Source organism: Apteryx rowi, unplaced genomic scaffold (genome assembly GCF_003343035.1).
Source record: "Apteryx rowi isolate R43461 unplaced genomic scaffold, aptRow1 scaffold_206, whole genome shotgun sequence".
Classification (NCBI taxonomy): Eukaryota; Metazoa; Chordata; class Aves; order Apterygiformes; family Apterygidae; genus Apteryx; species Apteryx rowi.
In genome coordinates, this window is record NW_020448375.1 from 18,069 (window position 1) to 42,746 (window position 24,678).

General features: G+C 38.4%; 1 protein-coding gene across 1 annotated transcript in view; it reads right to left on the reverse strand.

Moving 5' to 3' along the window:
• Nucleotides 1–899: 899 nt before the first annotated feature.
• Nucleotides 900–24,678, reverse strand: part of HTRA1 (HtrA serine peptidase 1) — a 40,581-nt gene continuing 16,802 nt past the window's right edge. Inside the window, exons 3-10 of the mRNA XM_026064012.1 lie at nucleotides 20,151–20,250; nucleotides 19,614–19,818; nucleotides 8,140–8,334; nucleotides 7,397–7,429; nucleotides 5,481–5,595; nucleotides 5,301–5,358; nucleotides 4,166–4,261; nucleotides 900–1,600 (exon numbers count right to left, since the gene is read on the reverse strand). Of these exons, the coding sequence (XP_025919797.1) occupies nucleotides 1,432–1,600; nucleotides 4,166–4,261; nucleotides 5,301–5,358; nucleotides 5,481–5,595; nucleotides 7,397–7,429; nucleotides 8,140–8,334; nucleotides 19,614–19,818; nucleotides 20,151–20,250 (971 nt within the window). The 3' untranslated portion in view covers nucleotides 900–1,431. The remainder of the gene's footprint in view (nucleotides 1,601–4,165; nucleotides 4,262–5,300; nucleotides 5,359–5,480; nucleotides 5,596–7,396; nucleotides 7,430–8,139; nucleotides 8,335–19,613; nucleotides 19,819–20,150; nucleotides 20,251–24,678) is intronic.

Sequence of the window (24,678 nt, forward strand, 5' to 3'; positions counted from 1 at the left end):
GCTGCCTGAAACAGCACTGAAATACACTGGCAGGAGAAGAAACACTGTCAGGGATCTGAATTTAGAAGACTTCTTGCTGTAATTGCAAAGAATACAACTTTCTCTTTTAAAAATAATACACTGCCAGTTACCCAGTTGACGAGTTGCATGAAGAAGCAATAAAATTAGACAGCACCCAAAAAAAGAGCATGTTCAGGAACGAGAATCACTGAAACTACTTGTAAACCTTGAATTAATTCTCTGAGATATGTATTTGAACAAGGACAAAGCAAGAGCTGCTTAGCCTCTTGGGTGTTCATGAGTATTATGCAGTAATTTATAATTTTGTTGATTGTTTTCACCTTGACAGTAAAAAAAAAAAAAAAAAAATCCCTACCTATGCTTAATTATTCCTATAATCGGAATATGTAAGTGTCAATATTCATGTTACAGTAATACCCAATATCCTAGTCAAAAATCAGTTCCTATCTTATGTTCACCAGCATTCAAGCTGCGAATAAAACAGAGCCTGTTTTAAAAAGCTTAAGGCCAGCACTGCAAAAGTTACAGATATCTGAAATATAACAGTATACAATCTGTGATCCACAGTTTGAGAACTTCTGCAGTAGGCAAACAGAATTTCAGGCATTGGTTAAGTCATAATCAAAACAAAATGATAAGGAAAACATAATAACAGGGAAGACAGACAATCTTGGATTGCCTATATGACATATTAGAGCCAGCCATGCTAGAAAAAGCAGATGCACAAGAGCACAAATACCAGCATATACTATGAAGTGGAAGTGGTTTGGTTTATGATGATAAAAATGAGCACATCAAGACACCCCTTCAAGCAGATGTGCCATTCAGAGACAAAACATTCTGTAAGAAGAGGCAAAATAAATCACTCACAAGAAGTACTGTTGAATTCTTTTAATAACACTAGGAAAATATCATAGTATTAAAATTCTGCATGGGATTTTGAAAGGATTATTTTGGTTTGGGATTTGTGTTTATAAACCTTTTTTTTTCTTTTAAACCAACTACTCCTTTACAATGGTATTTCCAGTTAAAACACAGCTAACCTATAAATACCTGAATACCACAACACACATTGTGTGTGTGGGTTTTGTTTAAATCTTAGCTGAAATAATGGTAAATCTATCCAACGCGGGGAAGCAAATGTTGACTTGTTAAGCGGGGAAAGATGTAATAGCCAGTAAAGAATACATTGCATACATAATACAGAAGGAAAAATTATCATCTGGAGTATGTGAAATTACACTAATTTTGCACCTTAAACCTATTAGAAGTTACTCTGTTGGCCAATACTAATCCACTGAACAAGCAGAACGTTGGTCAGAAGTCTAACATTTCCTGTACCAGCACAGAGAGAATGTAAGCAGTCCAATGCTGTTAAAAGAAAACATGAAATCCAGCTCATGTTTCTGGTTAGGGATCAATTTCTTCAGGAACTACTGTTAACATAACATCTTCGTTGCCCCTGCGTACAACCAAGTTCAAAGTACTGTCCTTTTTAATAATGTCACTGACATCACTGGCTGAAGTTATCGACTGTCCATTGATGCTTATAATCACATCATTGTCCTTCAGGCCACCACTGAAAATACAAAGAAGCAATGTATTATTATAATTGCCACTTTATCATCTTTACAATATTACTAGAGAGATCACTGAATTTTTCCTTTTTCCCCATTCAACGGCATCGGCACAGAGACACAGCAGGCATGCAAACAGCAATTACAATTTATGTACCAGGGCACATTAGAATACAACACAAAATCTCAGAAATCAGACTGAGGTACAAGGATGATGAATCTCATATTACACTGTCTGCAAAGGAATTTGCTACTTTTGCAGTAAGGATCCTAGATGCTAATTCAGTATAAGAGATGGAGGCATATTTTCCTTTTAGAATAACTGAGACAAGGTACTTCTATTTCAGAGAAGAAAACTTCCAAGCCTTTATTCATGTATACGTAGTAAAGCAATTTGAGAAGCACTATGCGTTAATACATCAGGAATTTCAGTCCCGGATCTGTGCTGATATATATTTAATATGCCTTACTGCTCTCCTTATTGGCAGCCTCTTCGCCTTGCCTACATATTTGAAAGTTAAGCAAAATGACAATCTAGCTCAGCCACCAGAAATGCAGGTGTCCCCTTTCCCCTCTTCCAGCTGCCTATAGCACTTCAAATCCCTTGTTGTAACCTGAGTGCCATATGCAAACTCCAAACCAAACCCTCCCGTTGCAAACGTTTTTGCACCCCAAAACAGGACACCACAGAAAGGGAGCGGAGCACAGCAAGGCACTGCAGCTTGACACGGCCAGACGGAGGCTCTGCTCTGCCCCAGGCTGTGGGTCCCTCACAGAGAACTAGGTGAGACTGCCACCGAGACTGAGAAAAGGGGTGTTGAGGGATACCGTCGACCATAACGTCTTGCCCAGCCTTGCACAACGATCTGGCTCCAAGTTATGGAAATATTAACCAAGTAACCAAATCAGACATGATTCAGCTCTTCAGCATAACCCTTTTTACAAAACCACAGAGTAGTCATAGGCCTCTTCTGCCCACAGAAAATGCCTTATGTGAGTACCTATCTCAACCAGGATGACTCGGCCAATGTTTTTAGCCAGCTAACAAATCTGGTTGTCTACCTAAGTCTTGATTTTCAACATGTTCATGAGAGAAACCATTTTGGATTATCTCAGTCTCATACAAAGGCAGCTTAACAGAGATCTCCTGTCAACTCAAATCTAGCACAAGCTGCTGCAGCAGAACTCCTCTGACTGTCCATCCAGCACATCTACACAAAACATACTGTGTTTCCTTGGTAGCAGACCGAGGAAATCTATATAACAGGACTAAGAGTCAGGGAGATGGAGCAAATGTGAATGGCATTTGAATTGCCAGGTCAGCCATCAAACGAACTATTCTGATTTGAGTTTGCTTTCAAGTTATAAAAACGTTACCTCACATTTCTTCTCTCTAATTTCTTCTTTCTCTCTGTTAAGTATTGTCATTACCGCAATATAGTAATGTTTTTTTCTGTGATTTCAACATGCGAAGGCAGTAAGTTCAGGCCCACACGTGCTTCACAACAGAGCAAACTATGTTATTCCTGCACTAACTGAAAAGTAATTCCCCATTACAGACATACACCAGTATTCTAGATGAACAACGTTGCTAACAAGAGTTATCTACAAAAGGCAGCAATATTTTAGAAAACAAACTTGACAGTTAATGCTGTATATTTTACAGCGTCATCCAAACTGCAACACAAAGGACTCACCGAACCATCCTCTCCCTTTCTCTCTAGGAGATGATAAAAATGCAGCTCCAGAAATCCAAGCTGTTTCCTGCGTACATGCCTTTGATACTACATATGCTTCTTTGTTGCCACAAAGATTTACTCTTTTCTTATATAATGCCTAGTTTCAGAAAATGAGTAGAGTTTCCTATTTCCTACCCTGGATTACTGAGTGATTTCATATTAACCAAATTCTGAAAGTGTCACCAGCAAGAACTAGACAGACCAGTTCCAGTGACCAAAGATCAGATGCCTTATTTCAGCAAGGCATCTTGTGAAGAATGGTACCAATTAGCATTTGAGGTTCTCAGCAAATATTGAATAATAATATAAAGGAAACATCAGTTCACCAAAACCAAGAGCTTTTCCCAGTAATGTGTCTCCTGACAAAGCTCTCTCAGGGAAGAATGTCTCGTGCCAAGACAGAATTTCCCTTCAGACAGACACACACCAGGACAGCTGATGGGTCTGCAGTTAGAGAAGACTGAAACACTTGGTCTTGGCTTACTACCGCTAATTTAGCGCTAGCATTGGTAGAAGTACAATGGATGTCTAGGAAGCAATCAGCGAGAAAATGAAAATTGAGTTTACACACCCACTGAATGCTTGCCCTCTTAATCAGGAACTCTGACAGGGTTTCACTGCAATACTCTGATACGTTTGTAATATTGCCCATCAGGGACTGAACTAAAACCACAGACTGATTTCAAGCAGATGACCTAATAGCTATCAGATGGTCATAATTAGGTTAATTTAGCAAAATCAAGATAATCAATTAAGCATGAAATGTTCTCTATTATTACTTGTTCAAGTCAGAGGCAGTGGTTTTAAGAAAAAAGCACTTTAACTTACACTTCAGCTGGTGTTTCTGGAATTACTTCAATAACGTAGGCCCCAGAGACAACATCAGGGAAGTCTTTATGGCGATCCTTCAGCTCTTTAGCTTTACTGGAAAATAAAGTAACATTAATAAAAAACATTTTGTCAAGGGAAGTAAAACCACATTTTTACTTAACTTAGTTAACATTTACTTGCTGAGGTATTTTAGTCATGTTGATATGACACCTCAAATTTCAGATTAACCATTAAAAGTATTTCAAGAATTACTACACTTTTTGTAGCCATACAACTTTTTAAACACCTTTTTCTTGTAATGACAGTCATTTCAATACATACAGAAGATCAGAAGTAAAACAAAACATTTAAAAATTTGGTCATTAGTTTAGAACTAGAAGATTCTCAACATCTTAAATAGTATCTCAAGTTTTGAATGCCTTGTTTCATTTCTGATGTTAAGGAATAGTCAACTGTCAAGCACAGCACAACCACCCATTTGCTGGGTGACAAAGGCAAAGTAGTAAACTCGCATCTATTATGGCCCAACACAGACAGAACATACTTGGACCACTCTTAGTAAAGTAACAGGGCATCTAGAAACATCTGCACATGTACAAACTTCTAGTTATTTCTAAAGGACTAAATATTACCTGCTCAGACGAGTTCTATCTGGCTGGAGTTTGAGTAACCAAGCCCACAAAAAAGCTTTATTTTACATTAAGTAAATTTTAAATCAAAAGAATTAGGTATAAATGAAAAAATGTATGTAGCTGCTGTCATTCTTGAAGGCATGACTGTCCTGTTTCCTCTCTGACCTTCATGACAGCACAGAACAGATGGCGACAACAGCAGTGTAGCCCCAAGAAAAATTAACAACTACTCAATATTCTCTTATGAAGTCTTAAGGGGGGGGGGGGGAGCCATGGAATTGTTTAAAAAATAAGTCAGACAAGAGCTTGCAGAAGAGTTCAACCATGTAACAGATACAGAGCAAAAGGTGGCACAAATTGGCTGAAAGTTGTCACCAGAACCTACAGTGAGGCACATACTGTTGGTTCATCTTTTTAGTCATTTACAAAGATCATTAATTTGATCCAAACGCGCGATGTGATCACACTTAAGATTTAGAAGAATTACTACTTCTACTTACCTAGGAGTAAGAGACATCATTCGTATGCCAATGTATTTCTTTTTGGTTATAGCTTTTCCTATAAAAAGGGGGAAAAAAGTCTTGACCAAGTGCTCTTACCAAAAAGACAAAGCCTCAGACTATTGACTTTGTTGTATTATTATTTTTAGATTTATCTTTCAAAACAGTGAAGTACAGTACCTTTAGCTTGTCTGTCATGAGATTCAGTTAAGAACTTTTTGATTTTGTCAGATGGAATAGCAAATGAGATCCCAGCTGTGACTTTTAATGTGTTAATTCCAATGACTTCACCATCCTGGAGAAACAGGAAATTTTTAATAGCAAATGTGAAATGTCTTGAAGAAAAAAGGATGATTTCTACCACACAATCACAAAGACAAATTCACACAACACATTTTGTAGCTGGTTTTCAATTTTCTAAATTCAATTCATTACTATGAGGTTAAACCAAAATGATTTGTCAATAGTCTAAATTGTCTGGATCATCTACGGTATAAAAAGTACTCCACAGTTTTGGAAAACTGATGTGGATATTCATATTCACACCAAGATAACCAAAGTCAGAATTTGGCAGCTCTTCAGCTTGTAACAGTATAGCAGCATATTCCACAGTGAATTTCAGTCTGTTTATTTCAGCAAGGCATCTTGTGAAGTATGGTACCAATTAGCATTTGAGGTTCTCAGCAAATATTGAATAATAATATAAAGGAAACATCAGTTCACCAAAACCAAGAGCTTTTCCCAGTAATGTGTCTCCTGACAAAGCTCTCTCAGGGAAGAATGTCTCGTGCCAAGACAGAATTTCCCTTCAGACAGACACACACCAGGACAGCTGATGGGTCTGCAGTTAGAGAAGACTGAAACACTTGGTCTGAGACAGACAGATCTTCGCAAGGTAGGAGCAAAACTTCTCTCTTGCTCTCCTACAGGAACTGACTGCTGGTACACTGGAGGGTATGCACAAGCAAACAGCTTACTACTGCTAATTTAGCATGCAGGGTTTACAGCTCCCATACATCTCACCCAGATGAGCCTTACCATTATATCACTGACTCTGTTTCATTAAATATTGAAATATTTATGAATTTCAAAATAACTTTGTACTGAAAAATGTCTATGGCAGGACCAAGAAAGAAGATAAGAAATAAATCAGTCTCCTATATCCCAAACAACAGCCACTGGAGCTTGTTATGACTACTCCAGTGTGTGGACAAGTGGGAAAGGGCAGCAAGCAAGAATATTAAATGTGTTTTTTTTCCACTGATAAAAGTCCTCTGGTATTGCCTGATGTGGCATTAGAACATTTCTGAAATCTCAAGAGGAAATAGTTTCCTTCCCTGATCTATCCAAGATACAAAACTTACTGGACTTTGGTCCCAACTATAAATTTTAAAATGCAGGTTATTTGTGCTGAAATTCTACAGTGAATTGAGCGAAAAAAATTGCTAAATCTGCAAGGCAGGAACTTTGCTTAGCTCTTTCTTCCAGTTTGTATTGTCCCTTGTTGAGGAAGACTGCCTCTCGTCTACAAGATCCCATAAGCCCCTATCCAAGGGGTCTTACACTACAGTCCAGTCTCAAAACCTCCTTCAGTTGTTCTCTCTTGAGCTTATTCACAACTGTTCTAAGGTCATCTACTATCTACAGTGTCAGCAAATGAACTCTAATATCCTGATAAAAGTGTGGGTTTTCCTACCCCACCAGAGTGGATCAAAATAAAGGGATATATCAAATTCTGAATCCTAAACTGAGCTTCAGGATGCAAAAAAATTTGCAGCTACACAGTATACAGTGAATATAACTTAAAATCTGCCTCAAATTTAAAATGTACCTTTTACATTTTGCAAGGCACGGGTGAACAATTTGGGCATTACACTTGCTCAAAACTATGCAAACTGTAAACACTTTAAATACTGAAATCCAAGCATATCCTGTGATTAGCCAGCACAAATATAGACAAGTGATTAGTAAGAACCACGTGAATTTTGTGTAATCAGCCAAATATCGAAAGCTCTGATTCACATTTTTGGCAATTTTTTTACTAACAAGAAAAATAAGTAATAAGGTTTACACTAAGCAAACAAAGAAACTCTTACCAGATTTACTAAGGGTCCTCCAGAGTTCCCATACTGAAAATAAACATATGGCAAGAATATGTTTTAATATCTACCTCCTTTAATTCATGGCAAGCAAAACTTAAAAGAAAATTTTGAAACAGTTGTTGTAATTTTTCATTGTTTATTAAATATGTGCAATAGAATGCCCTTTAAAAATCCAGAGCTATTCCCCTCTTAACATCAGCTCTTTTTAGCTGAGCTTTGCAAACTTTTAGTTCTCTTCTCTTGCCAGAGTAACTTAAGAAAGCCAAGATTTTTTATTTTGTTTTAACAGTACCACACTAGACTCTTAAAAGATTTTAGGACAGCTCTGGGAGTTGTTAGTGAAAATTTCTTACGGGGTATAAGTACAAAATAAGTATAAGTACAAAAGCTATTGTTTTGCCTTAATAAAGGAACAAACTTGTATTTTTTAACTAAGTTTGTCTTCTTTTTAGAAAGCATAACGGATTCTGAAAAGATATGTAGTCACCAGAGAATACTGCCTCCTCCCTTGTAATTTATAAGGATTTTCAAGTGAAGGCAGATATTGGCGTGGTTCCTTTGGGGACTTTTTAATAACAATCAAGCACTGCTGCACTGCAGATGTCCATCTTCATATGGATGAAAGAAAAGCCAACTATGTTCCCTGTTCTTTAGAACGATATTATTGGTGACATTTTTGAAGCAACTAGTCATGAAATCTAAGAGCTTAACAGGACAAGGCTCAGAGCGGGACCTACATTGATGATGGCATCTGTCTGAATATAGTCCATGTCAGAGTTGCGGAGCCCCAGCTCCTTTCCTCCACGCTGAGTGGTACTAACAATCCCAGTGGTCACTGTGTTTTGAAGCGAAAATGGACTTCCAATCGCAACCACAAATTCTCCTGGCCTCAAGTCTGCAGACTGACCAAGCAGAAGGACTGGCAATTTACCCTATAAACAAAACAAAGCAAAAAGAAAAAAACCAAACAAGTGTTATAAAGACATTACTGTACAAGTAGAATGAATTCTACACAAGCATGATTTCATTAATAGAGCAGAGAAGAAAAAAAAAAAAAGCTTTTTTCCCTTGGGGATTTTGCTTGCTCTTTTTTCTTTGGGTATTTCGTGTGGCTATGTACAGAAACAACATCTCAGTGCACTTCTGATCTAGGGAGTGTGCTTTTTAAGACTGTAACAGTGCTTTTTCCACAACAGGTACCCATTAAATCAAAAACAATTAAAGACTAAAAGAATATTTATGCACTGCTGTACAAAGCAAACATGTCATGATACCAGGATTGAGTTGTTTCCAACAGTTTCTTGAAATAATTGGCCAACAGCTGTTGATGTAAAAATAATGCACTGCTTAACAGTGAACACTAAAGAGTCATGAAAACAACCAAAGTGTATCAAACAAACATATGCATAGTTAAAAGCATTTCATATTCTCATAAGACACCAGTTAACATGTTTCATCTTACATACTCTTCAATGGAATATATCTTTTAAATAACTATATTGTCTCTTATACCCACTGATGTCTTTTTCTGAAGATGTTAGGCTTTAAGGAGTTTATGGTATTTTTCTATTATGACAGTAGGGAATACCATTATAGTCTCCCTCAAGATCGTATCTCTAAGCACTGTTAACTAGCACACTGCTGAAGATACTCCCACTAAGTCAGAAAACATTCCTAAAATCCAACATCTGTGAAGATCACTGGAATTCCTGGTAATTAAATTGGAAAAAAAAAACCAGTGAAAGTCGGAATTGCACTCCTGTACCAATGTAATGGATCAAGGAAAATGAGTATGGTCCTTCCCAGACACCTTAGATCTGGAGAGAAACTGAACTGGATGGATAACTGATGAATCAAAGAGCACCAGCAACCCCACAAAGCAAACAAAAAAAATGGCAGGGAAGTCCTCAAGGTCTCCTGCTCAGCAAAGTAATTAAGAAGGGCATTCTGAAACAGACATTATTTCAAATTAATACTTTGCCTTTATTTAGCATCTGCCTGTAAAATATTTACTGGGTTTCATTTTTTCTTTGCTTCACGTTTTTAAGAAAAATGTCTACCCTTTCAGTGACATTACATATTTTTTAATCCTTCTAAGTTTAACATGGTTCCTGCGTGATCCCGACACTTTACAGGTATTTAATCAGGTCACTCAACTGTCTCCATTACTATCAATGGAGTAGGACATGTATGAAGTCAGGCTTCAACATAAGCATTTGCAGGATAAGAAACTAAGTTACTGAAACCTAAATCAAAACAGAAGTCGCACAAGGTATATAACTTGCTTGGTAATCCTAACTTTAAGATAAGTTTCCTCCAGGCTCACTCCACTTCAAAATTTTTTCCTTTGCTCAGCAAACATGGCCCCAAAGGAAAAATGCATTAGTCTAAACTTTCCAAACAGACCAGTGATTATAGACCTATGGATAACTTAAACCGATTTTCAAGGACTGGGTAACATAAACACTTTCTTAAAACACAGAGTTCCTTCAAGGCATCCTTGAGCCATGTGCCTAAAAACAGCAGTACAGATTAGTTTAACACCCCCTCTTGTAATTTATTCCTCTCCGGAAATTTGTAAAGATGACTTCTTCATAACATATCTGTCCCAAAACACATGAAGATTTATGTGTCTATACTTGATGGGATCATAAAGAAATACTGGATACTTGTGTATATAAGAAACAACATAGTATTTAGTATACATTGATTATTTGTACATGTTCCCAATTTACTGATAATTCTGCTTGGGTATCAGTGAAAGCTGAATGATTATTAAATTTTGGCAAAAAGAGAAAATATTACATGTGCTTAAACTGGAAATCAAGAGCTAGCTCTTTACTGGTATTTTGTCATCAGCAACTTGAAAGCCTGTATTGATAAATCACCCTTAGGGACAGAAATCCACTAATATAAACTAAGCTAAATGTGTATCACTTAGTATTTTTCACCTACGGTTTTATTTCACACATCCTAGGAAATATTCAATGCCTTTAAGTAGAAAATAGAAGACAGCAGTGCTGTCACTACACGCTGTAGTAAAGACAGAAGTTACAGTTCTAATATTTAACAAGCCTGATTCCAGCGTACCCTTTTATCCAACTCTGTTCTACCAGCAATATTTTACTCAGCTTCACATACTGTTTCAATAAAACTGATTGCCAAACCCTTCAGACAGGATAAGATGCTCTATGGAAATATCATCTCTCCATCTCAGGACGGCAAGAAAATTAACCAAATGCTGGCTAAACATAATCAGTTGGATGAGCAACAAAATAGGCAATACAGTAAAAAGAAAAACTTGTCCCTAATTATCTTTCAGAGGAAAGCTTTCAGAAGCAGCAATGGCCTGTTATTAACAATGATTATCTGTGGTCTGTATCGGTGCCACAAACTTAGATAAATCTGACTAAGGCTGTAGCTGAACTCTATTGGGGGTGGGAGCTCAACAGCAATACCAGTGCTGCCCGTCTTGTTTGCAATGCAGCAAATAAGCAGCAACAGCTCAAGTCGATATTGCTGAGGAGTTTGTTGAACAGCCTCAAAGCCAAGGGAGCTTCAGTACACCAGGAAAGAGGCAGTTATGATGAGCTATGCTGGGAAGCACACAGTATATGCAACACAAACAACTCCATATGGGTGCTGTTTGGATAGAGGGAGGACCCTGGCTCTTCCTCCTCCCTCCAGATGCTATTAAGTTTACGTAGGAGCACATGTTTTCAAGACATGGTTGCTCAAGAAGCATCCCCCTTTCTGGCACTGTTTTTCCCCTTCCAAAGAAAAAAGATAGCTTTTATTTGTATACCAGTCCACTGCAGACAGATACTTTATAGAGAAAGAGGACATTTTATCAGTAAATGAAACAGATTACAGTAACAATAAAAAAATAAAAACCACACAGAATAGGCTATCTTTTCTGTTGTAAATAGAGAAAAAAGACTGGCTGAATACAAAGTTAGCAAGATTTATACAATGTTACTGAGATGCAAAAACAGTCACAAAGCCAAAATTGCATTTGGCAGCAGAAAGAAAAAACATGAACAAAATCTGACTAATACAATTATTTTTGATTGTGCTGAGTGTTCAAGCCTGTGCCTATACTAGTTCGACTTCAGTTCAAAGTCTGACACTGTACGGATTGGCTGTGGGTCATCTGTGTGATTCAACATGCCTTCTGGAAAGAGGCTAACCTTTCGTTCGCTCGGAACAAAAATCAATTGCAAAAAATCTCCTCGCTCAGCACATATTATGAAACATAGCTTTGGAAAACGTGTTCTCTATGCAGTATGTTTCTAGAAGAGATATAGCCTTATCTAAAAATACACTAGCTCAAGATAACTACAAATGTAACTAATGCATTTGATTTGTTGTATTCTGTTTACCCAGATAATAAATTTTTAACTGTTATAGAGCAGATGACCCACACAGGTATCTTTGCACACTTCAAGAACAAGAAGGATACTGAGCAAACTTCAAAGAGCCACAGGCCTTAGGAGCTTGTGTTGTAAGTGAAAAGCAATGAGATTTGTGAACTTTTTAAAATGTTATTTCTTATTCAAAATTTCTCAGTGTGTTGCAGAACACACTAACAGTAATAAATATAAACACTCTCATTAATGCCTCTAAAAGTAAATGCCACGAAGAGTTGGTTATGATGAATATATGCATTGTAGTGGCTTTACCTTTTGTTTTTTTCTAAAACAAAAGGAAATAAAACCTTAAAAAAACTCTGTCTCACCCACAACTAAACTTTCTATTATCAAAAACTTCAACAAGTATTTATTTAAATTGTAGGGGGAGGTTTAAAGTGCAATTATGGCAAAAACAATCAAAATCCTTTGGCATCATGAGAATCAAGTGATAAGCATGTCCTTTTGCAAGTCGCAAGAGGCGTGCTGGGAATACAAGGCATGTATTTATAGCGGTGGCTGTAACCAAACCGTTACCAGTGCCCTCTCACACTTCCACTAGCGAGCTCTTGCCTGGAATTTTAAGACAGTCATCGTAAACCAAGGTTAAATGTCTGAGTCTAGGACCCTTAACTACACTTAATAGACATTTTTTTCCCCTCAATTTTTACATAACCTCTGATGGTCATAAGGGTGCTGTAACAACTGTTAGAACTCGTGATTCTCTTAACTATAGATTTGCCACAACAGTTAATTAAAATCCCAGGCATACTAATATGCCTGGCAGCATAATGAACAGGCAGCCAGAAACACCCAACATGTAAGCCCAGCTTTCCCAATGACTCACTGTATGACCTTGAGCAACACAACTTTTTTCCCCTCCATTTCTCCTTTTATTAACTCTCACGCTTCTGCCGGGATCCGTGTTTACTCAATAAAACAAATCTGCAAGCATGCATTCTGCAAGTATACTGAAATACAACTAAACATGCAAACCATAAGTGGCACATGACTCACTGTTTACACTCCGTCAGAGAAGGAGCCATTAATTAGTGTTAATATTTTAAGCGTTTCTCATCCCAAAGCGCTTCACACATTTTTATATATGGATTTGACTCAACAAACCCTGGGCAAACACAACTCCCACAAAATGGAGAGCAGCACACCACAACATGAAACGGCCTTATCCAACAATAAAACGCAGCTATCACGTGGATGGAGCGCGGCAGCTCAGCACGGGAGTTCAGGACAAGTACTGAAGAACAACATACTCAGCAGAGCCTTGACAAATGGCATCAGCTCTGAAACTAAGGGAAGAGGCAGAATGTAATCACCATAGTCAGAGTACGGCTGGTGACAGAGTGAAATTAGTAATGTGAAGTGACAGACAAACACGAACAGTAGGTATTTCAGCTGGAATTTTTTCATCCATGAAATACATGCATCTGTCTGTTATGTTGGCATTGAAAGCAAGTAAATCCCTTCTCCGCTCCATAACCTGCTTAACTGGTGGAAGGAAGATCATGAATTTGCAGAAAGCAGTTTGGAGTTCAGCAAACTGAAGAAGAGGAGACGAATGTTTTGAATTCAATTTGTGTTAAATAGGGCCACATTTCCTTTGTGCTCTTCTATTTTTAGGTGGAAAAGAAACAGATGTTTGTATGCTATGCTAATTCAGCTGTAAGTAATTCTGGCAAAATACATAACTTTCTTGGGAACTGCATTTCTATTCTCATTAATGAGCCTGTTTAACTTTCAGAATGTTATGGCAAAATGAAAACATAGTCCAAAAGCATAAAAAATGTATAGTATCATCTACAATCTAGAAACTGTTTGACAAAATGCCAAAGAAAATGAAAAAAAAAACCAAAACCAAACTGAATGTATTACGAGTCTGCGAAAGAATTTCATCTATAGTTAGAAAAACAAAACTGAGTCTCCATATCCAAACATAGAGCATGGGAAGCTTGCGGGAGAAAAAAAAAGTAGAAATGTTGTTTCACTATGTCACTGGGATTTAAATTGCCTGGCAAAATACTGGTATTCTCCCTCAAAATAAAAGATTTAGAAAATGCAGTAACAATATAAATGTATCCAGCTATGTTTCTTCAGTCTCCTCTGTAAAGCAAGCAAACCACGCTGCACAAACTTCTGGTTTCACCGTTCAGGGGGAAAAGCCCTACCGTGGGTCACGAACACGGTAACGCGCTCTGCACTCACGACGGGCACTGGGACATTGGCACGTCCAGCCGAAGGGATTCCTGTTTTCCCCTCGCAGAACCGAACCGTGAGCTACGACAAAGAAATCAAGCTCCCGTCAAGGCGAGAGAGGGGCACAGCTCGGACAACCTCAGGAACAGGGCTGCAATGCCCGGAGCCCCGATGCCGGCAGAGCCCCCGGGGCCGGGGAGCGTTGGCTCGCAGCGGGAGCAGCGCGGGGCCCTCGCACCCTCCCGCCCCGCCGCAGCACAGGCCGCCGGGAGCTCATGACGGCAGGAGACCACTGCTGCCTGAACGGGCCAGCGAACGGGAGTTTACACGCAACCTTTTGACGGGCCGTTTCATTTCCGGGAGCCCTGACGGCTTCTGGAGCTAACATGAGGGCTTCCTTGTGGTAGACTCCTGAGAGGAAGCAACATAATACCCAGCGTTAGATTTCAAAGCAAATCAGCATTTTAGAAAAGCCACTTACATCTGGAATGCAAGTAGTTTGTTTTTTCAACATACTGGCTACTAAAATATTGATACATAAACAGGAACGTTTGCTTTCCTGCTTCCTCCGGTTTGTACACACAGGGGAAAAAAAAGCAAATCCCCTCTGACCGCAGAGATACAGACACGGCATTGCCTCACGAAACCACCAGGGGAAGGAGGGCAGAAGGCCCTGTGGATTTTAAAGTGTCAGACTAAGTGGCCATTAGTTAGATGCCAGGCGGGAGGGGAAGAGTTGAAGTATCACCACGAACTCAAGATCCATCACGAACTCACTACCTCTTCATCCCTGAGGCCATAGCCCACCTGGGATACAGGAGCAAGTAACCCACCATACGAAGGAGCACAAACCTCCTGCATTTCCTTGGCATGCTTCCCATAACACAGGTGCTATTTCAGAGTCCACGGCAAGCGTCTCGTGGTTGGTTTGTAAGCAGTGGAGGAAGAAGATGCACCTCAGAAAAAACACCCAGGGACCCGTTCACAGCACTCCCTTCCGCACTGGCTGCCAAACCATAGGCAACTGCTACAGAGATCATTTTGGCAGCGCAGAGTCAAATTCTGAAGGACGAAAAGGGTCTCTAGGTAAAAACCACCTCCACTGCCACTGCTTCTGGCTTCCAGCTTGGATCTGGGTGAGGGCCCGAGGCTCTTTTGTAACTCATAGCTATTTCACCTCAGCTCAGTGTGGCAAGTCTTATACTCAGAGAATGCTTTATGAGAATCTGATTTTGTCTGCGCTCCATTAAGCCTCCCACTGTACATTAGACCATCTTCAAAGTTTCCTTCCCCCTTCTGGTGTTTATAAACAGCTGCATCACACTTAGTTCTCCTTTAACAACATTTGTCTTAAGATGCATTTTATAACCAAGCTCTGCTAGCTCAAAATCATCTGCTTGCTTTGGAGTGTCATATAACATTTTTTGATGGGTTTTATTCTCATTGCAGTATCGTGTGTGCAATACAGGATGGATTAGTTCACCAGCCTCTGCCTATGCTGCCAGAGTCCAAATTTTTCTAGGAAAGTTTTATAGATTTTGGATGTTCATATCCAAATTGTCTGCAACTGTGCTGTTTCCTTCTATTATTGCTGTTTCTTTGAAGCTGTTTACATTTAGAACCATCTTCCTCAGTCCTCTAGGATTATATAGCCTTTGAGTTTCTGAGGGCTGAATCCAATTTTACTGCTCACTTTTAAAACTTCAGCATTCTGTAGTATTTAAATACGAATGCAAGAAATACAGTTTTTCTCTTTTCTAGACTGTAAAAATGACCATACTTTAAGGTCATACCATACTTTTAGAACAATCCCTCCCCAAAATTTCTGTTTCTCATTGACTTTAATATGTTTTTCCTCTGAGAAGAATTTAATCAGGGAAAGCAATTCATCTCTACTGGTGCCTAGAGTTTACCATCCTATTTCATTTCCTATTCCACTCAGCAAAGCCAAATTAGTTCAAGTAATGTCTTTGGCCAGATGTGTACAATTTAAAGAAAAATAGCATGCATGCTGCTGTGAAATCTTAAGTGTTTTAAGGATACCAGCTGACAGCCTAAACTCGTACTTCAAACCCTCCTCTGTCTGTTCCTAACCACAGACATATTTTTTGTCCTTCAGATCCTGCCTTAACAGGCCACAGCAAAATAGAAGGAAAGAAAAAAAGCGTTCTACATCTTTGATGTCATCTACAAGTAACTTATTTAAAAGGAAGAACTTCACCTCTTACTTTTGACAAAATTCTTAGGGATGGTTTGCATGCCAGACCTAGATTTTTAAAGGGTCATCTGTACTGCCCCATCAACTTCTTTAGTCATTAAAAAAGTTTAAATTTAAACAAATCATTACCTCTGTAATTTCAAAAAGCCTTTTACGAATATGAATGGTTGAAAGGCATTTCAGTACAAAAAGCAAGTTCAAACACTGAACCTGGCTGGATATATGAAAATGTTCCATGAAAGTTCAAACTGAAAATCAACTTCTCAGTTGACTGCATTTCACACTTCCATTTCCACTTTTTGCTAATGTGCAAGTTTTATCTTTCTAATTCTCCAAGTGCAAAGCATCATGTATATTGTGCAGAGCCATGCTTCAGGCCTCATTCTGGATGGGGATTTTCAAGTGCTATGTGTTACTTGAACACGCAGTACTTAATAGTTAGCTGGGAAAGCATGCTGCCATTGCAGAAAAACAAACAAAAAACTCACAAAAAGCAACACAAAAAAGTTCTCCCTAAGTCTCAAAGTTTTCCTGAAATGCAAAGGGCAGGGGTTGATGGGGAATACACATGATGTAGTAAGTTGTACAACCAACAGGACACTTAACAAAGATATGTAAGACCCAAGTTTATATCCATAGTCTACCTAATTTAGAGCAGAGATATGAAACAATCTCCTACAACAGGAGAAAAGGAGAAATCCTACAGATGGACGTGCAAAGCTGACATTCCATGAGGAAGAAAGCGGCACTTCCTCGCTTCATCCTGGCGAAGAGCTCAGCCTCTAGGCACTAAGACACTTCCCTAAAGTTTCATTAAAAACAGGCCTTTTTTCTCATAGGCAACTGAGTTTTAGGAATCAATTCCCCCTCGCGCACATGAAAAACATAGCTGAAAGCTATATATATAGCTCAGATATATATATATAGCTCAGATAGCTGTAAGACAGAGAATGTTGCCTGCTTTAAAGAATTTGCAACTATCTATAGTTCTGTCTATCTGTATCTAGAATTTGCAACTACAATCAACTCTGTTGCAATGCTCAATTTGAAACATGCACTATATTGGCCAGTTTCAGCAATCAAGACATCTCAAGCCAAAACACCTTCTTGTATCCTGTGTCAATAAGTGGTACACAAAGAATTATGAATGTCTGAATAATTGATTTTAAAGAGGTAAAAGCTGCTTCATGTTAGATCAACAAATCATATATTTTGTTCCCCAATTGAACAATGTAAGATGATAATAACTTGGAATGACAAACACTTGCAAATGACCAGCTGGCAAGCCACTTGTGAAAGGGGGTCACAAATATGTTAAAAAAATTAAAGTGATGGAAGAAGATGATGACAAACATTTAATTACACAGCTATGATTTTTAAAAAGAACAATATCTGTCATCTTGCAATATATAACAAGAATTACTGTTTCATGTGCTATGGAACTATTTTATGCCATATATTTCTTTTCACTTTTCCAAAATTATTTTACCTCTCAGGTAACACAGACTAGCATATATGTTAATCTGGCATTTCCCTGATTACTGACATCAGTGAATCATCAGTTCAAGCTCTGTTTAACAGTGGCCTCTGCTATAGGCAACTAAACTGGGTGCATCTTCTTTTTTTCCAAGCTGCTTCCACAGTCCTTCAGGTTCTCCCTTCCCACAGGCAGCTCACAAAGCTGGAAAAGCTAGAAAGAAATGTTCTGACCGGTGCTCTGCAGAAGCTTCCAGGGTCTTCTCCGTCTGCACAAGTGAGGTCTGTTTTTTAAACATCCTCATGCTCACTCATTAGGCCTTCCAGTGCCAGGGAAATTTAGGAACCATTTATTTAGGGTACCATATAACAACAAACTGCTCCCTCCCTGAGTCCTCAAAGCAGTCTGCCACATCAGTGCGGTGTCTCATATCTCTCTTCGACTTGCTACCTTCTCTCTCCTCTCAAGCTAGCTTTCCTATCACCCTCTAAGACCTGTCCTTCTCACCACCATTTTCTGCTCTACTTTTGCCACCTTATTGTGCTTCCAAGTTTTATATTGCTTTTCCAGCTACCCTTCGCTCCCTGCCATGCCCCACTCAGTTTAATGCTGCCAGTTCTTATCCTGGGGGATCTTTCCCCTTGCTTAGCCACTGTTTTCACATCTGCTTTTTCTTATTTTAGCATACAAAAGAGCAAATAAACAACTGGTGGATGTGTAAATAAGATGAAACAGAATGCTCATTTGTATGTGGTGAAGCAGAGTTAACTTTTGTTCATATGGTTACTTGCTCAGGAAAACAGAGGAGAAACATTTTCGAAATTATGAAGGTTTTTTTGCCGTGTTGCTGGTAAGAAGCTTTTAAATAACAAAAATGATGAAAGAAAGAGCCTTTAAATGACAAAGGTGGCAAGGGAGCAGCAGGAGCGCTACATATCTTCGGTCATCCAAAGGTCTGCATTAGATGTCTGATTTAGTCATGAACTCTGGCACAAACACTTTGACCTCGCTGGGGAATAGGTCTGAACTAAAACAACACTGCAAGATCTACACATTTTTGAGTCATGAGTTTTAAATGAAGCATTCTTGCCTGTTAAATTTGGAGGTCATTAACTAAAAGTCCAAACAAGAGAAACGAATATGAGCAGTACCTCAAGAAATCACATACATCTAATAGCATCTACACTACACAAACTATTTCAGCATGATATACCATTTGCACTACACTGTCGATGTGCGCAGAATCGCATGAAAGAATTTTTCTGCTCTTGCAGGTACTAGAATAACAAGATAGACTAATTATGTTTGATGTGGTTGAAGATTCTGCATGTAGTGTTGTATTCTCATTTGTTCAGAAAACTACTTGCAGAGGAAGAGTATCTTTCCAAGCTGGCTTTAATTTCAATATTGAAGATGCTTCCTAAGATATTTTCCCATTTTAATATCTATATTAGTCTGGCATAGTGCAGAGGTGAAATATTATTTTCTAAAAGCAGTCTGTCAACTTCACTATAGGCATATGAGAAAGACACATTCATCCCTTTACCAACCACAAGGTGACCCCCACCCCAACACTTCTTCTCAAAACAAGAGAGTTATATTAGCCAGTGTGTGTGTTAATCAGCTAGTAAACTATGTTCTTGGTGGTGGTTTTACTTTTTTGGGATGCATAAAGGTTGATATGTACTTGCTTGCATTACACTGATAAAATTAACCACCAATACACATTATTACTTGGCTTTTAAAAAAAATGTATCTACCTTGTCAACTCAAAGATCTTCTAAAACTCAGACCACTAAACTCCTAGGCCTTCCTTTAAACTTTAATATTAGCAATAACTTTTAGAAAGAAGGATAGCAAATTAAGAGGAATAAGTGTCTTGTTTTAATAACTCACCTGAGAATCTATTTTAATTAGTGCAATGTCAGCTTTTTCATCAACATCTTTAATTTTAGCTTCATATGTTTCACCATTCTTCAGCTCCACCTTTACCCTGTTTTTGTTGGTGACTACATGGGCATTTGTCACTATCAGGCCGTCTTCTGAGACAATGAACCCTGAGCCACTGGCAACAGGAATCTCCCTCTTTGAATAAGGAAGTCTAAAAGACATGGGAAATAAATGTTTATCTCTGCAAAAAGCTCAAAGCATTGAAAAATCACAAATCCTTCCAAATACACAGCCAACCAGAATTTAGTATTTTTTAATGCTGTAAAATATCTGCTATTATTCGGTATAAGATAATGCACATGAACTAATTTACCTTTGGTCAGGACTCTTAAAATATCCTTAATTCTTAAGCATGACAAATATTTATCATCTCAAAAGCCTCTTTGCTATTATGTATCATTACATTTAAAAAAAAAAACATTTCTGGCACACAGTCAGTACTGTTTTCAGGAATACAAAATCAAAACTGGGCATCTTGTTTACTTGCGAAATAATTCAATGTGAACCACAGCAGGAGCTATCTTCTCCACCACATCTGCAATAAAGTTGTATTTGTGCCGCAGGCTATTAGGATGTTCTTGGCCTGAAATAGAAACAGAAAACATGTCATGAGTTCTTCAAATGCCAGGAGAAGGATCATTGCAAAACATCTGAATTAAAAACACTAAGTGGATATCTTTCCCCTCCCTAAAAGCAGTCTGCAGTGTGACTCTCACCCAAAATTTCCCTTACAGTTTTTTGCACAGAAGTGGCAGTATGCTTTATTATCATGAGAAACAGGTCCATGAAACCTCCCTGTTTGCAGCACACAAAACTGGGTCGCGGAGCAGCACATCCATCACCTTGGGCAGTTCTCTGCCTGCCCCTGGAGCCCGCGCCAGCCTCACCCCGAGCCCAGCCGCTATCCCTGCAGGAAGAGCAGTTTGTACTCGTATGCCTGTTTTTCTGCTCTCACCTCTTCTCTTTTCCAGATCATCTATTTAGCTTTTATGGTCTTTGGGAGGGAAGAGGCTAAATAAACAGGCTCCCTTCTTCTGCCTAAATGTCTGCTTACTGATTTTTGAAGTCTCATGCTGCTGCATTTGTAGAGAGCCTAGGACAATAAGGCCCTAAACCCAGTTTAAGCCTATAAGTAGCTGCCGTCAAAGTTTAACTCAGTTATGAGGTTTGAACCACCTCAGTCCTCTGACAGCTTCCCACAGTCCTGCCTGTGGTGTCCCTGTCACAACTTTAACCACCTGGCTCTGCTCAGGACCTAAAGGTGGATGAGTGTTACTTACACACTACACAACTATACTCAAGGCATCTTTTCCACTGCAGCTGGCTGTGGGTCGGTTGCAGGCTCCACAGCAGGAGCAGATGTCATTTATTTTGGCCTGATTGGAGTTACTGAACCACCCCTAAAGCTATAAAATAGATACACTCATGGAAGCAACGGAACCATAAGGCTTAGCATTCCTACGAAGTATTGCAGTACACAGGCTCATGGTCAATGAGTATTCAAAAGAGGTCAGTAGGATTTTAAAAAGCAGCTGGACACCAAATTCCTGTTGTGGCCAATGGAAAGTCCGTTTACACCATTAGATGCCTAAAATACTCTGAAAAAAATCTCAATCCTGACTCAACTTCCCTTTCTCAGTTTTCTCAGTAACTAAACTTCTTTTAAATTGGAACCCCAGCGGATTACTTTGTATTTCCGTAAAGACAAGAAACATTGTTTGTATTCATTAGTGTTCCTATTTTATCTGATACATGGATCTCAATGTTATAAAGGCATAAACAAAATCTGTAATTGACTTTTAGATTACTATTACGTGATGTCCTTCTCTCATCTATCCTTACTATTTGGCTTTTAGAACATTTTTTATACAATCTGTAAAAATAAACACTTCTACAGAAAATCGCTATGTCCACAAATGCAGAAGTCTGAAAAATTGTTCTATATGTGATTCAAACTTACGAAAGATTTTGATATAATGCTAGCGATGTAAGAAGTTGTGAAAGCCACCTTCTTGATTGCCGTAACAGTCACACAAACCCTCACTTTTTGGATTTGGTAAGAACATGAGACATTTTCTGCTGCAATGAACTGAAACATAGGAATTAGAAGTGTTCTCTGTTGAAAGGCAGATAGACAAGCACCTAGTCCAAATCCCTTCATGCTGTAATCATCTCAACTGTCCAAGCAATCAAAACAGTACACAGCTTTTGGATGTGCTGCAAGTACTTGTAATGGTATAACAGAATAATTTAGTTTTAGAATCCTAGGAGGAGATACAGGACTGTTCTATGAAGCCATCCCACTATCTATCACTGGACAAGCTTCATTATCTGAAAACCAGAGTGGAAAAGTTTGCGAATTTCCAAGTACCTACTGGAGGGAAAAACTCATTGCAGGAGATTCAGAAGGAAGCTTGGGCACAAATCATTGCAGCTCTTAAACTGACTAGATACTGGTTTAATTCAGGGATAGACAATGGGTTTTAGATGACTTACCAACTAGCATATATTCCCCTTATGAGCTGGGTGATCAACCCAAACACTATCTGATCACTTTTTTGAACCTGATTTTTTCCCATTTCTCCCCCATGTAGCATCTCAAGTATTTTTAAATGCAGTCATGAACAGCAGCAACAGCAATAACTACAGGAACCACTATGCAGTTTCAGATCAAAGTTTGGACATGTTAACCTAATTTATGAAATGGGAATGTTGACTAAAGAACTCGTGTTCTCACCTATGATTTTCCTGAAAAGTATTCTGTGCTTTGTCTGACTTAAACCATTATCCTTGGACTTCTATGCCAGAAAGGCTAAAGAGCTTGCTCTTTAACAAGCATCCTGTCCAAAGGACTTATGTTGTCTTTAAAGCATCTCAAGTATTTTTAAATGCAGTCATGAACAGCAGCAACAGCAATAACTACAGGAACCACTATGCAGTTTCAGATCAAAGTTTGGACATGTTAACCTAATTTATGAAATGGGAATGTTGACTAAAGAACTCGTGTTCTCACCTATGATTTTCCTGAAAAGTATTCTGTGCTTTGTCTGACTTAAACCATTATCCTTGGACTTCTATGCCAGAAAGGCTAAAGAGCTTGCTCTTTAACAAGCATCCTGTCCAAAGGACTTATGTTGTCTTTATTAGAAATATCCAGTGCAACTGAACCACATCATCATTATACATAAAGTTCTGTTGACAACTATAATGGGGGTGTTTGGGAAAACTGGTTGGAGAACAAGAGCTGCGATTTGGAAGTATTCATTCATATTAAATAGGAGCCTTGACAGATTACCAGATTAGATGAAGATTATGTTGGGATAAAAAGCCACAGGGCATGGCTGTATCCATCAATATGCTTTTTGATCACTGCTTATAAAATGACTTCATATTAGTTACTATTCCATAGGCATTTAAAGGTCACATCCTGGCCTTGAAAAAGAAAGCTCCCAAGGACGATGAGGGAAACTGCACAAGAAACACATAGCTTTTTTTTTGCCTTCCGATCTTTTTTGCATTTGCTTGTTAAAGAAGAGAAAGGTTGCTGAAGCTGTACATGGTGAGAATACTAATACTCCATCTCAGAAAGCTGCCTTCACTTTGAATATCAAGCTATGAATGCCAAGATTTCAGAAGTGACACTGTTGCTTTGTGTATATATAAACTGCATCCTTGTGCAGTCAAACTGAGGTACACAGTTAAAATGTCAGAATTTCATACTCTGAAAATGTTAGATAATAAATACTGATTCATGGCATACTGACCTAAATAGCTGACAACAGCTTACCACGCCTGTTTATTGTTTATGTATTAGGAATTCTTGCATTGTGTAACACAGTTTTGCAACACTCTTGAACAACTGCCCACTTAAATGGAAAACATACCTTTTTTAAGCAAGTAAACAGAAGTCAAAGTACTACTCAAATGAATTTATCGGTGAATACTAACAAGAAAAAAAATCCATAACAACTTTACCATCATATTAAAACATGAAATTTAAAGGCAAGAGCAAAAGAATTAGTAATGTTAGAGAAGAGAAGAACACTTTCTGCAATCACTCAGAAGGAGTACCAGGGACAGAAAACAGACCAAAATGGACACACATACATGTACAGCATTTGCCTATTTTGTGCACACTTAATGCTCACCATCGCAAATTACTCTTTGGGATTAAGTAGCAATGTATGCAGGAGTTGAGTGGTGTATTCACCTTTCCTATAAGCAACAACCACCAAGCGGAATTTTATTTTATGATTTGAATCACCAGTAGGCACAGGCTACTATGTGGAAGTCTAAATGGCAATACAAACTCCAGTAACACAAAACTGGTAAGAACAGGTGTCCATTACTCAACAATTGTATGGTAGATTCCAGCCATCATTAGCTGCTGTAGAAGACAGCAGTGAAATTCAGAACTTCAGCAGGAGATATTCTCCCCTTCTAAAACAGGTATTTTCCAGCTCTACTGACAGTTTAGAGTTTTAGGAGAAAAGAAAGTTATGAGAGTGGAAAGAGTAGCAGGCAATGTTCTCCACATTTTCAGATTAAAAGAGCTGAAGACATTGTACTAGTTTAATGGACCATGCCATGACTATTAAAAAAAAAAAAAAAAAAAAGTCTGAAGTTTTGACTAAAGACATTATCAGTCTAAAGGATGACACAGCATGCAAATATCTTATGTAATTATTCTCACCACTTTTGAATGACAGAAACAAAAACTATCAGGCCCCTAATGATATAGTTTTGACTATTCAATTCCCACTCCCTGTGTATCCTTACACATATCTCAAACCACAATGCGCATCCTGACATACAAGGATCCCACAAGCAGGAGAATATTTCTTTCTTTAATTCCACATTTAAATTTGCCTAAAAATGTAAATTTCTCAGTTAAAAATTGCTTCTTTAGTATAATCAGTGTTGCTGAATCCACGTGAATTAGTTTCCACAGTCTTCTGCCTTTTTTTTGTTTTGCTTTCTTAAAACCACATCATTTTGGAGTTTTGTTCCT